General features: G+C 41.3%; 1 protein-coding gene across 1 annotated transcript in view; it reads right to left on the reverse strand.

Moving 5' to 3' along the window:
* Positions 1 to 15,794, reverse strand: part of igf2bp1 (insulin-like growth factor 2 mRNA binding protein 1) — a 48,911-nt gene extending 33,117 nt beyond the window's left edge. The window contains exons 1-2 of the mRNA XM_005945645.3: positions 15,075 to 15,794; positions 13,884 to 13,944 (exon numbers count right to left, since the gene is read on the reverse strand). Coding sequence (XP_005945707.1) covers positions 13,884 to 13,944; positions 15,075 to 15,249 — 236 coding nt within the window. The 5' untranslated portion in view covers positions 15,250 to 15,794. The remainder of the gene's footprint in view (positions 1 to 13,883; positions 13,945 to 15,074) is intronic.
* Positions 15,795 to 17,356: the final 1,562 nt, after the last annotated feature.

Raw genomic sequence — 17,356 nt, forward strand, 5'->3', positions numbered from 1 at the left:
TCCCTGGTGCAACACACCTGAATACAATTAGTAGGTCATTAGCAAGAGTATAGAACTTGACTGCATGCTGAGGTGGCAACCCCTAACCCTACTCAAGTAAATTTAAGTAAATGTATGTATTTGGAAACATATACTTCTAAAATACGTTTATTGCACCATGTTCATTCACTCATGAGCTGCTGTAACATGAATCAAATGGCTGAAAACTATTCACTTTAGCTAACTTAATAGCTTTAGCTAAAGAGTTGGGATGCTGTGTAAGACATAAATAAAGCTAAAACACAAAGGTTTGGACACCGTTTTGCATGTTTCCCTGCTGTAAGCATACAGAGCTCTGACAGGGTACAAGATGACAACTTTGGAATTCTACTAGAAACAGTCGATCATATTTGTTTGTCAAAGCTGAATTCAGGGCAAACTAGGCTAAATTGGCGTCTTTAGCTAACAGCTACAAGAAGCATAAAAGTTACCGTACGGCTATCATTTGTTAACGTGACGCTTGTTCTTATAATGGATTGGATTTATATAGCGCTTTTCAAGGCACCCAAAGCGCTTTACAATGCCACTATTCATTCACTCTCACATTCACACACTGGTGGAGGCAGCTACAGTAATACATGTACATGTAATACATTTATTACCAACCTGAGAGTTCATCCGCTGGTCATTCGACATGACGAATGACTTCTGAAGTCTTAATTCAGCTCAAGATGCTGTAGATTCCCGTCAGTAACACTTTCGGCCCGCTAGTAAAACGTAGTTCTATTAATCTGCGCTCATTACTCTTGAACCGGAACCGGGTGTAAGTCCCAAAAAACTGAATTGTAGAACTGAAACTGAATGGTGTGAAGGGAATCTGAGATTATTCGAGAGCTAAACTTTTAAAGGATAAAATACAGTTTCAAAGCAAATAAATTCATTTTCAAACCAATAAATTGAATTTCAAATTAGGCTAATTCATATTCAGTTTTTAAAAAGCATTTATTCAAGTTACAATTCAGATTCAATCCGAGAAATTCAAATTCAAATTTAACTTATTCAAATTCAGTTTCTGATGGCACAGATTTCTGCACATAAAAAAAACTCCCTTTTAACAGGAAAAGGCCCCTCTCAGAACGAGGCACAGGACAGGACACCCACTTACTGCGGCTGGTTGGTGGCAAGAGGAAATACAAGAAAGTGGAGTGCAGAAAAAACACTTTCAAATTAATGTTCAATTTTAAAAAGTTAAGAATCCTTAAATTAGTTACAGATGAAGGGGGAGACCAATGGGAGCTCAGTGCTTCTGTGGTGCTCAGTGGGTGAGCAGGCAGCTATACTGCACATGGCTGGAGTTGTTCAAGTACGACCTGTGGCCCTTTGCTGCCTGTATTCCACATCTTCACTGCTCTACTATCAAATAAAGGCCAAAATGTCCAAAGAATATTTAAAAAGAAGAAGAAGGAGAGAAAAAAAAAAAAAACAGCAGACCACACATCAAGTTTAGTCTTCTATCAAAGGTTGAAAAAATATATATATATTCCTGAATAATTCCTGAATTATGGAACTCACGAGTTTCATTATGGAAAAGTGGTGTAAATGTTCTGATTGGTTCCCCCACCGACACCACCAAGGGAAACCCCATCACTACAAGACACTGAGAAGTGTTTAACACTTAGCAACAATCTTATTAAATTAATAATCAGAGGACTGGGGACAAATGCGTGTATTTGTCCCAGTCCTCTGATTATTAATCAGTAGATCTTCACTTTCTTGACATTTTAAATTCTCATTTTAATATTTATACACTGAATTTCTTGAGGGTCTGCAGACACAAGACTCTAAACTACTCACTCTCATGTGTGTTCTTACAGATATGTTTATTAAATAGGCAAGGCCCATTTTACATAATGATTATTTGACATGCCGCTACTAGTACTACTAGCCCGTGAAAACAGCTGTGAAATGTCTTCTGTGACCTCTTAATGACAACTCTGTTCAGCTGCATTATGGGAATTGCAGGATCTAACAGATGTATTGCTTAAATGATGAATTGTGGAAATTGTGATACTTAAAAGAAAATCTGCAATTTAACTGAATGTTTTATATCATTAGCATGTTTTTTAAAAATTAGTTTCTACATCACTATTTTGCTTTCCAAAACACTGTGGCTGCAAACTTTTCTAGACAAATTAGACTAAAAATAAATGAAATTAAACCCTTTCAGCATGAGCAGGGTTCCAATTAAAACACACCAGGTCTAATTTACTGTTTCAGTCTTTCTAATACAGTTATTTGCATCACATAGGAAAGGCTATCATTTCATTCAAAATAGTACCGGTATACATTTTTTCATGATATAAAAGTGTGATAGTGATATTGCTGCTATAGCAACAGCGTGCTTTTATGCTCCCTAGTGCAGATCAGCGAGAAAAGCCTGGGCATGTCTGAAAGCTTCATGTCAGCCACTGACGATTTAGTACCTAAAAGGGAGCTACTTCAAACACCTCCCAGGAAGCACTGCATTTTGCAAAATGTGTAGGAAAACTGATCCTAAAGATGGAAGCAACAAGCACATTTCACCAGAGGCAGAAACACATTAAAGTACAACCCGGCTACAAAGGAGGAGATGCTAGTAGGTGGTGATGTACGACCCAAATGTAAATAAATGACTCCACCGAGCGCTGCTGGAGCACTTGCTAGTTACACTGAACGTGATGGTTCACTTATGTTGTGTCACTGGATATAATGCTGTGTTGTGATAATGTTTGAGACTATTTGCCCAAACCTAAAGAAATAAAATGCCCCCTACAAAAAAAGCAAAAGATAAAGACAAATTGCATCAAGGCTGATGCCTCCTGTCCACAAACGTGTGTCCTGTCGGACAAAAATTTCAAGAATTCAGATCTAGCGGGCAACGGCGTTGGGCCCCAGCTCCCTCGGCTCCATCTGACAGACACGCACGCAAACACAGACACGTTTTCATCCCCTTCAGGAACGGGGGTTTTTGTCGCCTGTTGGTGATGAGCTCAAGTTTGTAAAAGGTCATAAAAAGCTATTAAAAATTCACTGACTTAAAAAAAATTAATAAGTTAAGGAAATAGTAAGAAAGATTCAGTTTGATTCAGATTAGGTCACCATTCTCAACACCTCATTTTACAGCAGCTGGGTAATTGTTTAAAATTTTTAATTGAAGGAGGGGGGTTTGTTTTTTTTTAAGTTTAGTTTTTTTCCTTGTAGAGGTTTGATGTACGTATTCTATAAAACTAAAAGCATCCAAACTGTGCTGTAAAGTTATGGATTTCTACTCGTTGGTTTACGTAAAATCCACTTTGGTCGGGAGATTAAGTGAAGCTTTGTGCTCTTTGTCTGACTGTTTATACAAGAGGCCTGTTGTTCTCGGAAAACAGAAGCGGAAGTGGAGGAGCTGAAGGAAAATGTCTGCAATCAATGCAGTTCAGTTTCCTTGCATAAGCACGAAGGAAGACCTCCATTTCTGACCTGTTAGAAATACATGAAAGTGTCATTTGCCTTTGCAGAAAACTGATCTCATGCTACGGCTCCCCTTGAAATCACAGTTCCTATTTAAAATGAATGTGGCTCCGATTGTTTTATGCAAAAAATTATAAAATTAAACCAGTTTTTGTATTTAAATGTTATAAATCAATTCCAACGTGTAGGATTTTTTGCAATTTTACAGCATTTTTGAACTGTGTTCTCTGTGGTGTTGTATTTTTATTTGTGTAACTGTCTGCTGTCAGGGTTAATGCTGACTGAGCTTTGTAACACCCTGAAATGATTGGGGTGAAAACACCAGCTCAAAATACATGACAGTGACTTACATCCTGTAAAACATTATTTTAGTGCTTCCACATTCAACCAAAAGCTGAGAAACACCAAGAAACACAGATTACCACTTGATGTATAGAACAAATGCTTTAGCAACCTGGCTAGCCAATATTTGCAGGGAAGCTTCTGCTTTGCTAAAGAAACGCGTTATCTGTAATAAAAGCATGTGTTATATTTGGTTAGCACTGGTTTTGTGGCTTGTTTTTACTAGTTGGTAAAGTTTTAGCTTAGCTTTAGCTATTCAGCCTAAGCAGTCAGCTTCTAAATATATATATGTCATATAAGAAATAAAAATGAAAAAAGGTTAAAAAAAACACATTGACAATATTGTCAGTCAATAACGGGCCATAGTACAATTTAAGCAATTCTTTACACTGCTGTAAAAATCCTTTAAAGAGAATAAATACAACATTTTTAACAACTACAGACTAGATGCACCACTCTTGGGGCAGCATTGCATTCTCTCTATTTAACTTGACTTTTCTGTTTTAGTTTTCAGTTTATTGATTTTATTGCAGACAATTAGGTCTAAATCTTTATGAAATGGTTTAAATAGTTTTTACTCTTTTCTTCCTTTATTTTATAAATAGAGCACAATTGTAATCATATGCAATATACAGCACCAACATATTGGAGGAATAATAGGTGCAGTTCATACAACTTCAGTACCCGTTCGACCAAAGTGTGGGCTTAAATGTGCACGTTTTAGTTTTTTAGAAAAACTGAAAAAAGCAAGTGACTAAGAATGGGGGGGGGGGGAATCTGTCCTATTTAATGGCATTACTGTGTGCAAGTGAGGCAGGACTCACGTACATGCGCGCGCACACACACACACACACACACGTAAACATGAGGGGCCCCATCCACCATGCACACCCGACCCCTGGCCCCAACAACCCTCCTCCCTTTCCTACTTTCGTTGTCTTCTTTTCTTGATCACTCCTTCTTCCCCCCACCCCTTCAATGTGTGTGCACCAACTAATGTAGGGAGAGGACAGATGGTTTGAACCAGAGAGAAGAAACAATCAGAAAGATGGGGTGGAGGGGGTAGGTGGGGGTCTTCTTAAAGAGACAGATCTCATTTACCCCTTCACCTACATTACACGCGTGCCTCCACTGTCCTCGTCCCTTCATTTTTACACCCTCTCCTCACCTTATTTTGGCTTGGACCTTTGTAATTACATTCTACATTAATATTGTTCTTTAAGTTTTAATGTCTTTTCTCTCTTTTATAGACTTAGAAATGAAGAACCAGCGGTTAGCTAAGTTTCTTTGTTTTTGCCTTTCAAAATAAGAAAGTAGAGGAAAATGCATTCTTACATCTTTAAATTTTACTTAAGCTCACATGTAACCATTTCTATTGCCCAGGCTGCTCAGATAACACTGCTAATGCTGCTTCTTTCCTTTTGTTACATTTGAATTTAGAAACAAACAGCAAAAATCTGACAATGCTCCACAGAAGATTTTAAGCAGTCATGGGCCAGGAAACAGACCAGTTCATATCACAGAATTGTGCCTGTAGAAATTAACCTTTTAATAGTTGGATCAGTACAGTTTGTTTTTACAGAGTAAAATATTTGAAATCGAAATACTTTGCACAAAACACCATTTCTACATGTATGCTGACAGAAATAATAACTAAACGGGATAAAACCATTAAATAGTTCCGGCAACACAAACACCCATTTGAAACAAAGCTTTCACACAGATAAGAAGACTCAGCATGAATATATACGACACCAGTTTGGTCCAAAAATGTAGACCAAGTGAAACCAGTTACTGCAAGAACTCAAATATCACAGTCATAGCACACACTGCAAAATGATTTTACGTTGTCTGATTGGATCATTTATGCACTAATTAAAGTTAAAATAAAGCACATTTTTATTCATGGTTAGATTTTCACAAAGACAAAAACAGACCAGTTTAATTCCATTACTTTATAGGAAACTGACTTCACTGTAGTTCCTATTATTTCAAAGCAGTGAGCAAAACCTAAACTTAATGAGCATCACCAAAACATTTTTACCTGAAAGAAAAACAAAGAGCAGCTCTTTGTGTGCTTCTGTGCGACTACAGTGACCCTCAATGACTAAATACCTTCATTAATGTTTTGCTATTCTCACTGCAAAAGTAATGAAATACAGAACACAGCTGAAAATAAACTTCCACAATACACCCAGTCTGGATGCTGGAATACTTTTCATAGAAGAGTACAGACTGCACTGAACGCACACAACAGCAGCTCTGTGAAATTACATCCGACTTAATCAGCAAACGGAAAATTGTTTATACTGCAAGCTTCCATTTGAGTAAGACGGCAAATTACTAGTAGTAGTATAGTGGTAGAAATTGTAGTACTGATGTACGTTAAGACTGTTGCTGCCAAGCGGAATGTTTTGTTTTTGTTTTTTTAACTGTAGCTTCAATAATTTGCATTTCAGGAGCAGATTGTTTCTATTGCAGGAAAAAATGAATTACACAAGTATGTGGGACATTATCTCCCTGCAGTAGAACAGAAGTATAAAACTGCTGATGAATGCCAGTTAGAACAGTAAAAGGATTATTCTTGTTTCTGCGAAGTTGTAACTGGCATAGACAAATGCTGTCCTTCATCTGCCTTCACGTAGCTGCAGTTGAGTTGAGGAATCTGTTCATGCCGTCTCAAAATTATCCACAGCTATTCTTTTAGTTTGAATGCACGGTTTACCTCTCAGTGCATCAACCACTGCAGAGCAGCAGCAGCAGCCTGTCTAATCAGATTACAACTGAGCTATCCCTCAAAACTGTTTGTCCAACATCCCCGAGCAATGCAGTTCAGCTGACATCAAAATTTAAACCACATTCATCCTCCTTCCTGTGACTCTCTCTGGATCCTTTTGGTTTGTCTGTCTGCTCCTCGTTCCCTTACCCGGTCTCAGCTCTTGTGCAGACGGGGCTGAAATGGTTCGGGGATCACGGCAAAAAACAAGAGGGCGAAACGAGCACACTGTACCAGAGAGTAACCAAAACAGCACAATGAAACCATGAACACGCTGAGCAGAGAGCGAGCGAGCAGAGAGAGCAGAGAGCGAGGATAAAGTATAAAGTCAGAGCATGCATGTGGGTGAGCGAGGCACAGTGCTGCTACCAGACGATTGGTCGCACCCCTCTTGCTCCCTCCGCCCACTTGTCCCCTCCTCCTTTGCCAGCCATGAGAGAGGAGGAAATAAAACCATAGCTCGCCTCTCTCCTTCAGCTCTGTGTACTGCTGTGTGAAAGTGCTAGCCACACACATCCAGCTCCTCACATGCATGATCGTTTGGGTGCATTTAAAGCTGCGGCACACTTTACATGGAGGAAAAGGCACACAGCTTCAGCAAGGGAAATTACACAGAGGTGAAAAACAGAGCAAAGATTTACACACACTGCATACATTTCATAGCTAAGAAAAAACAAAGAAATCTGCTAAAAAACTTGAATGTTTCGATAGCATAGTGTTCACTGATAAACAAGATCTTTATTCCAACAAAGCTTTGTCAGCAGATATTCAGGCATCTGATATTTTAAACACTGCTTTTTATGAACAGAGTTTAACTGTGGTACAAAACCTACAGCCTCATCACGTATACAGGATTTTCTGGGCTTACCGGTAGTTTATAAACTCATAACACACATTTTTGGATGCTAATGGAGTTATAAAATGTCACTAATTGATTCCTTCTCTGTACTCCATTCACTGCCCATACAATTTTGTTACAATCATGTAGAAAATATAACATTTGCATTCATGTACCTTATTGATCCAAATGCTGGACAAACCATTCGTTTATTTAAGGAGAAGAGAATACTGGCTGGTTTAGCAAATTTACCTACGAGGCTACAAATGACCAGAGATTAAACACTGTGGAGGAAACTGGTAAACTTGGGCCATCCTGACATTCTGAATAATTTTGGGAGAATAAAATTGGGATGTTTTACACAGTCATCACCTCTCGATGGGAAAGGGTCTGCTTAAGATTTATTCAGACTACTGGAAATACAACTTGTTAAATTTAGGAACTGCTTAAATAGAACCTGTCTGGCAGGTGAAGTAGGCTAAGAAATGTCAAAAAGTGTCCTGTTACTTCTGGCATAAAACCAATACAGCACTTCATACAAACGTAACAGTCAAACATGGTGGTGGAAGCATGAAGACTGACTGTTTTGCTGCTTTCAGGAGCTGGATGACTTGTAGTAATTGATGGAACCATGAATTCTGCTCTCTATCAGAAAATCCTAAAGGAGAACATCCAGCAGTCAGATTGTGCACAGAAGCTCAAGTCCGCTTCAGTTATGCAGCAGAGCAGTGATCTGCAACGTACCAAAAATTCCAGCTTTGGCGAAAGCTTTTTCACACCACTACATGTTAGCTTCACCAAGAGATTCAAACTTTAGAAGCAGGTGGGACAAAGTCTGAGGCCATGGTTCTGAGCCAGAAAAGGATAGATTGTGCGCTCTGGGTTCAGAACAACTTGCTTCCTCGAGGTCGAGCTTGGGTATCTCAGTGGGGTGAGTGGGGAAAGAGTAAGACAGAAAATTGATGGACAGACTGGTGTCTGCAGGAGAGGCTGTACCAGTCTGTTGTGGTGAAGACACCAGCGTCATGGAGAAACTGTGGATTATGGCCACAGGCTGTGGGTAGTCACCAAGATAATGCATACAATGGCAAAAATTAACTTCCTCCAAGGGAAGTCCAGATTCCTCCTAATGAGCCCACAATGCTCACTGGACTGGTCGTGTTGCACGCAAACGGTGACGTCACCATAGCTCCATACCATTTATACCAGTGCTGAGGGCATGCGTACTAGTCCTGCAGTATTTTCCAAACAGATGTCAACACTCAGACAAAAAAGGTTTTTCCACAGAAAATCACCTCTTTTCAAACTGTTGCAACATTTCCCCCTAAAATGATGGTCACATGATCAACCACTCATGTCTTCAAAAAAAACTGAGGACTGCACAACCAGCCAACATGATGCCAAAATGCAGCGAGCACTACCGGATGTGACATCACTTTTAGCGTGCAGCAAAACTTGAGTGAAATGGGCCCATTAGAGATTGTTATGAGTGCTGTCACTTGGGAGGGGCTAATAGTAGAGCGATTGCTCATCCACAGCAGAAAGAGCCAGTTAAGGTAGTTCAGGCATCTAATTACGGTGGCTTGAACGTTAGATGTCTGGGGCAGACTCAGGACATTCTGACTTTGGTCTTAACATCTCCCCTTAAGACCTGACACAGTGACCAGGAAGGGGGATGTTTAAACGTTACAAGCCAGGGAGTTTGGGATTCACTAATGCGATGAAGACAACATCACCTAATGATGTACATACAAACTTTGACAGACCTCTTAGACTCGTCAGAAGTAGAAGGGCAGTTTTGATCATGGAAACTGTTTTGTCCACCTCAGAGAGAAAAACAACAACTCGAGTGGGAAAGTGTTAAGATTTTTTTGTTTGTTTGTTTGTCCTCGTCTTCTGACTTGGACACTGCATGCTAAACAGTGCCCCATTAACCCAGATAGCAGGTTTATTACAAAAGCATTTACAGCCAAGCTTGTTGTGGAGATGATTTTATATACGTCAAACTCAATTACAAGAATGGACAAACAAATGGTGCCTAAAATATCTAGAATATAGCTGTTGCATCCATTAAAGGGAAAAAAAGTGGAGGGACACATCATGTACAGTAACTTCACTCAGCTGCTAAAAAGAAAAAAAAAAGCCAATACAAAATGTGTAACACCATTACAGAAAGGGAGGAAATGACATTTAGCTTTTTGAAGCCACTTTCATAAGAAAAATGGAAGGATATCAGTATTTCAGAGGATGTTCCCAGCCATGGGTTGGACTTTTAACTGCTAACACTGCGATGTTATTTGGACGTGATCTATCAGTCAGTCTATGGGTCGCAGGAATCTTTTTCTCTTTTAGAGGTTTTCAGTGAAAATTAATAATTATTATTATTATTAAAAAAAAAAAAGATTCCTAAACAGTGAAACAATGACAGCAGATATGCTGGCATGCTTCATGTGCAGCAGTATTTTCAGGATTCCATGCATTTTTTTTTCCTTTTGAAGGAAATGCAAACAGGAAGCTGTAACACATGAAGACTAATGCATGAAGAAAGTAGAACAGGTTGCAGCCTCCAATGCAATTTCTCCTGTTTTGAAAGGAGCCAACATCATCGTTTCCTTTTTGGATACAATGGCAAATGGAAAAATGAGTCGAGACTCAAAGGAGACTGGAATTAATTCCCACAATTATAAAATTACAAAATTTTGGTGTGCTGTGCATAATAGCCTCATGTCGCGGTGAAGGCGGGGTGCAAATCCTAGCACACCGAACGCTAAAGACAACATTTTGGTGCCAAAGGTCACAGCATACCAGAATCAGACACTAAACCCTGCCTCTAGAAGCAAGGACATACAAAGATACTACAAAGTGGGAATAATAATAATTATTATAATGGTTTTTAGCCACACACTAATTATGGGTGAATTATGTTTATTCAAAATTCCAACTTTTTTTCTTTTTACTTTGTTTGTTGTTTATAGTTTTAGTGCAAGGAAGAAAAAGTCTTCAGTGGAAAATAAATAAATAATCGATCTGTTTTAAAGTACAATTGTTTGCATAATACTGACCCAACAACTAAGTATTGGCCAATGGCGTCTGTAAATACCATTATATTTCCTGATGTCAGACAGCGGGGCTAATACCAGTTGATACTGATATTCTGCAAGTTGCCCGTGCGAATGTTTAGAGGGAGTGTAATAAAAAATGTGAACTTTGCAGGAATGCACCTAAAATCAAAGGCTAATTTTAATATTTTGTTTGACTACATCTCTTGTAGAATCAGTGTAAGACAATTATTACAAGACTTCAAAGACTTTAAAAAACACAAAAGAAACACAATAAATAAGCTAGCCTATAATCTGTAGCAGCTCTCGTTTTACCTGTGACATCCAACAAGACTTTTTTTTTTTAAGTGCCAGGTTGCTGCAACAGAATTTTGCAGAGCATGGGTAACAGATGGAAAAACACACACACACACCTACCCATGCCATTTATATTTCAACTGGGTTTAACGGGATTTTTGGTGGGCGTCACCACTGATTTTCTTCACGCCAACAGCAAGCGTTCTATACATTTCCCCTCTCCAAAGAGGGAGGCTTGTTCTCTCTGAGAACCCACACACACACACAAAAACTCCCCTCCCTTCTCTCCCCTCTCCTCTTCCTGTAGCTATACAACCCCAGCTTTCCACCTTGCCAAACCCTCTGCAGCCTTACACAGTAACCAAACAGCTCTCTCTGAAACTTACAACTCGTCCATCTTTAACGTCCATACATACAAACGCAAAAGGTACCGTTCAAAACAGTCAGAGGTCAGGACAGGCAGGGCCAGCGCCCCCTGCACTGAGACTTGTGGAATATAAAGAAGGAATTGAACCTTCATTCTTTTAGTTAAGGGACTGACACCCCCACCCCACCTCCTTCAAATAGCCCAAAGGGCTTGTTCCTTCAGAACAGCCGCCACTCCCACACAAACACACACACACCCTCCTTGAGGTTCAGAAGCAACTGCAGGAGAGCAGTTTTAAGACGTTTAAACGTATATACTCTGGCAACTTTCTTTTAAACACGTGTAGAAACGCGAGCACCCCCGGAACCTTTTACTTCCACGTTAGAATCACAATAAATAAGAAACATTCAAAGCGGTATCAAAACAAGCAGCTTATTGAGTGAAAGTAGATAAAAATAAAATATATGCCGGAATCTATTATTTTGAGTGTTTTTGCCCAAATGCGCACGTCGCCAGAAAACGCCTGATTCGTTGCCCCACAGTCTTTGTTTGACAACTGGAGGATTTTAAACATTTACAAAATAATTTCGTAAAATCAGCGTTTGCTCAAACAGCTCGCACACGCTTGTATGCTGGAGATGAGCAGATGTTTTTCATAAATATTTAAACGCGATCATTTTGCGACATAATTTGGATAATTTAGCTCTGGCTGACGAACTGCACGAACAGCCATTTTAAGAAAGGGCTTCCACAAATACAGTTTTCCGTCATGTTAATATTTTTCTAATTTTTTAATATTTACTTAAATTTAAAAGAAAAGCACACACACACACGCACACACACTGGAACACGTGATGTAGGCCACGGGGCGACCCGGGCGCTGACGAGACCCAAAGTGACACACTGTGGAAAAAAAGAATAAGGAGCAATCTGTACAGTGGCTGCTTCATTCAAGGCTTCGCCATTTTGCCCTCCATGCCTGACGTGGTGCAACTCCTCTTTGCGTGGACGCACCACGTGTTGTGAAGCCACGAAGGGCCACAAGCTCGTCCCACGGTACCCCCGCACCCACCCACTCACAAATCACCTTTATTATGGCTCTTTAAGGTGATCACAGTCAAGATCTGGGACTCTTCACGCACCCGCTAAGACACCTGAAGGCATTACAGCCATGTTAGCTCCGTGTGTAAGGCGAGTTTGGCAATAAGTGACCACACTCGGCCCCACTCATCCACACAAAGACCACGCTGCTGGGATGTGTGTGCCACAGCCATGTTGCAACGTTTTTACTCTGCTTTCGTGGCGCAGGGCGGGCGCCCCAAAAGCCAGCTCAGTTTGAAATATTCGGCCTTTTTCATACAAAATCCCACGAAGAGTGATTACGCCAAATCGCAGCATTTATTAAAAGGCAACAAGTGTGGAAATGGGGTGGAATCTTCTACATTTCCTGGCCATTTTGGCTCATGGTGAATACGCACACACATACATACGCACACATGTGGCCAAATGGCGGAACATGGAGAACTGTGCTCAACTCGTATCTGTGCCAAAGGTTACGGGCATAAATGATGGGCTATAAGAGAATTGCATAGTGCTGTTTGAATGAAGCAGGTCAAATGAGCACAATGGACACCAGTTAGAGCTACTACTGAACCGCAGAAATTTCATTGACACTCACCCAATTACAAAGAAGCCAAAGCTACAGGTACACTATCAGGCTGCCACATAAATGTGTCCGAGTTGGCGTGAAGCAAAAGGTATTTAAATGTGAAATATTCACACCCAGCACCTATTCTGGGTTAAAACGAGCATTATATATTTAAAATAAATACTACAATTACTAAACAGCACAGCTGTGTTTTAATTGGAAAGACTTGTTATTAATTTAACTAAAAAAATAAAATAACAGCTCCATTAAATCACAATTTCCTCGTCAAATACATTCTAAAAGAAACCTATAAACGAAATAAAATAATCAACACACCGCATTTCCGTCACAACTCACAGCATCATTAAAAACTGATTTGTTTTCAGAGTGTGAACGTTAAACCGAAGAGTTTTAATAAAAGCAAAAAGCTTGGGAATAATGTGTACAAGCGAATATTATCCATGCACACATTAAAGCACTGAAAGGTTGTCCAACACGTGAAACCACACCACGTATACATTTATAAAATACATATGTGCCAGTGCATTTTTAAAATCGTGTTAAAGAAATTGTGTAGTGACTGTAGTGTAAGGAAAGAGTAACTACATAAAAGGCTGGGCCTAGAGCATATAGTAAACCACAGGACGTGCTCACATCAACACTGCGACTTTACGAAGAACCTATATCTACGTGCTTGTTGAGCTCACTCTAAAAACACAGCAGCATTTTAAAAGGACGAGTAAAAATCCAACCACACTGCACAGAACGGCAGGCACCTAGCTAAAGCTGTCACAGTTCAGCTCCACAGCAATGGCCGACAAAGTTGAGGGTCCACGCTACACTGCCACACCAACAAACACAGCCAAGCTAGCCACTGCTAGCCTCACAATGGCTTCTAACGTCAAGTGGGCGCAAGGGCCGAAATCTGGGTCCCACTAATAGCAAATCATTCAGTGAAGTCGTTGTTTTCACTTATTACCCCATGAGAGAAAGACCCACATAAGGTGATGCAACACATGAAAGGTTTTTTTCCCCTTTTCTTTTTGAGAAAGGAGGGGGAGGGGTGATACAAGTGCTCAATGTACCTTTGCTTCTTGGGGACGGAGTGTTCGACCTCAATACGTTTCCCATGAAGTTCCACTTTACCTGAAAAAAGGAAAACTGGTTCAGAACAAAGTGTGGCTAAATGCTAACTGTGTACTAGCTGCAAAGGCCTACGAAGGGAATCTACTGTATTCAGGGAACACAGCGTGGGTTGCCTTGCGGTTCACTTATTTCCAATTAAACCTGGTGATCTTCCAAGCACTTATGAAAAGTACTAAGAAGCAGTTATGTTGAAAGTGCTCAAAACATGCCCTAAAGTCGGGGAGCAAGTGAATAGTGTACATCACGTCACTTTCCGTCTGCTTGAATCCCTCAGAAATGCCAAGCGATAACTATACGTTTATCAGTTTAACTCTGAGTGGCAGTTAAAAGGTTTCAAGCCCACATGGTTGTAGTGTGAGAGGGTTGTTTGGAGAGTTTGGTGAGGGTTCAGGAAGGATCAGAGGGAGCTGACTGGCATGGCGACCTTGCCTCCTCACGTTACATGTGTAGGGAACCATGAGAAATGGGCCACAGAGCTGTCGCCACGCAGGAAAGCGAGCTGTACCATAGCGGGGTAGGTTTGTGTAAATTCTGGGTTGGTCTGAGGCCAGGTTTGGTAAGGGCTAATTTATTTGTTTCTGCCTTTGTCATAGTGGACTCCCGGCTTAAAGGGGGAGGGGAAGCAGCAAGGCTTCATCCTATATCACAAGAGAGTAGGCTACTCTATCCAGTGCTCAGGGGTGCAAGATAAAACGCCTACCAGAAGCACGCATTAGCTTGAAATGCACGTGTCACAATTAGCACAGTACTGTTAGAATCTCCTTTGATAAATTACAACGATATCGAGGAAAGCTTCACCAATGGCTGTGTTTTACAGTATAGCTTTACACTACGTGCGCCCCCCCTCCTGCAAAAGTTGAATGGCTCCCGTGGGTGTGTAGCTTTCCACACACTAATATTCCTTATTCTAACACCAATAAAATAATTTCAGGAATTTATGTATTTATTTAATCTCGCGTGGAGCCTCGGGAGGCGAACGGATAATAAAACTGGGATACACCGCTGAAGGTGAGCATGCAACCGGGGCTGTGCGCCGGCGTCTACGGCTTCCCTATATATAGAATGAATGAAATTAAAGGTGGAAATAAGAGAAGGCTTTTTTTGGTGACTTGTAGTCCACCTTAACTCACCAGAAAATGTCTCGATAGCCTTCATGGCCCAGTGATCGTCCGGACAATCCACAAACGCATAGCCGGTTTTCATTAGAAACTGTCCGGTGTATGGGATCTTGTGTTCGTCAAAGGTTTTTCCTAAGTCCTCGGCAGTCACGCTTTCGCCTAGATTCCCAATGTATAGCTTGTGCATTGTGGAAATTGTTTTCCCGAGCCCAAAAAAAGAAAACAAAAAACAAAGCCCAGAATAACTAAAGATTGGAGCCAGCAAAAAGTTTCTGCTGAATGTGCTAATAGCGCAACAAGATATTGTCACACTTGCCACTCAAACAGAAAGTGTAAATCACGCTAGAGGACAAAAGTACGAAATAAATTTGAATTCACGATGACAAATTCAAATAAAAAAAATGTAAAAAAGTAGAATCGGGTGGTAACGTTGAATATTGCTGTAAATCCAGTTGAATAAGTGGAGCAGGAGAAGAAATGAAACCCCCTGACTTGCAGCCGGCCCCAACAGACGAATAAAGCAGCAGCCTATAGCCTCTATCGCGCTGTGGAGGAGGTGGGTTGGACTGGGTCTGATGATGGGTCTATGGCAGAAGAGTGGGAAAAACTATGGCGGGATCAGATCGGGAGAAATGTTTTCCTCTCTCTCTCCGCCTCTCTCTCTAGTTTTCTATCCTTCCCTCTTTCGGCGATCCGCCTGCTGCCGGCAGAGGGGTGACGCCGCCCCTCGTCGACTCCAATTCACGTTTTTTTTGTGTGAGAGAGGAAACCACGTGGTGTAGTTGGAGTAGGTAAGCAAGGCGGAAGGGAGGGGGCATCCCCCTCTCATCCCAGGGTTTTCACCAGATGAGCGCGTGTGCGTATGTGCGCGCGCATGGTAACAGAAGCCGAGACTCCCAATTCCGTGCTGTACAGTAGTGGACAACAGTACAGTTTGCGTGTTTTCCTGAGCGGTGGGGGGTATGCATCACGATGTACATGTAGACACCCGCGCTTAATGCGGGCGAATATGGAGAATTGCAGCTAAAAGCTGATAGCGGACAGCGTGTGAGCGTCTACTTTGTTGGTATTTATTTTGTTGGGGGGTATTTCCTCCACCCTTCAGTCTAGTGGAAGGCCTCGGTGGCCATAGCCGTTTTACATTTAAATAACAAGGCACCGCCCGCTCATTCTACTGCGTAGCACCCCCACCCCTGTTGTTGCTGTTCCCGCCCTCTGGATGGGTATGATTTGTGCTAAAGTTAAAGAAGTTGTCCTCGTGACGTTACATAAATGACCTATGGTGAACCCATGGTGGCTGTCAAACAGCGGGACGGGGCCTCCATTTTGTTTTAGGGGCCACAAGTGTGCTGTAGTAAGATGGTAGGAAACCCATGTCCTCGTCTTCATACGTCGTCGCCAGGGTCCTTTTCCCCACCAACTGGAACAATGTGTCAGCTATGGCGTCGATGCATCACAACCAGGCACACTCTCGTAGTTCGTCTCGCTTTAAACACTTTACTGTGTGTTGTAGTTTCCCTGTGAGGTCATGGCTCCCAACAGGCGATACCCAGAGTTAAAGTACAGCGGGAACATGGCGCGCTAGCCTCTTCTCCAGCAATTTCTGCACATTTCTCGGTGTGAGGCGCACAGGAAGTAATACCATGGCGAAGTCGCTCGCTACGCTTCACACGCACACTGCGCGCCCCTCTGGGTGGATGTCTACTCAAAATGGAGGCAGTGCGTGATGCAGGCCTGCCTCTCCCCCACTCACTCATCACGCTGGAGTTTGGCTGTGGATATCGGCTCCCTTCTCTCCAGGTTGTGCCAGTCTCGTCTCATGGTTTTCTAATTTTGACGGGCTTGGTCTTGGCTTTTAAAGGGCCCCCTTTTCTCTGTGCACGAGGTTTGGACTTTTTAGCCATACTGCACACGCCCGGGGGGATACGTGGCACTCTGGTGAAGCTTGCTTTGGTTAGAAAATGGCTTCCACTCACAAAATGGATTCAAACCCTCAAAGAGAAATGGAGCTCTCGCCAGTAACTGTTGAATCATCAGGAGTGGGTTTTTTTGTTTGTTTTTGTTTTTTACAGGGGGAGACATTAAATCTGAAAAGCACATCACATGTTTCCCCCCTTTTTTCTTTCTTTTAAAGCTAGGCCTACTGGCTGTATTTTGTAACAATATATTTAATCAGTGTCCACTTTTTCCTCAGTGTCGTTTGACATTTAGTTTAGTACAGCGATGGTTAAAAACATCTGCACTTACATATTCCTTTCAGAACAAATTTGTCACCAGTTTTAATTCAAAGTCAG

Source organism: Haplochromis burtoni, unplaced genomic scaffold (genome assembly GCF_018398535.1).
Source record: "Haplochromis burtoni strain Fernald_Lab_line unplaced genomic scaffold, NCSU_Asbu1 Contig_441, whole genome shotgun sequence".
NCBI classification, from domain to species: Eukaryota; Metazoa; Chordata; class Actinopteri; order Cichliformes; family Cichlidae; genus Haplochromis; species Haplochromis burtoni.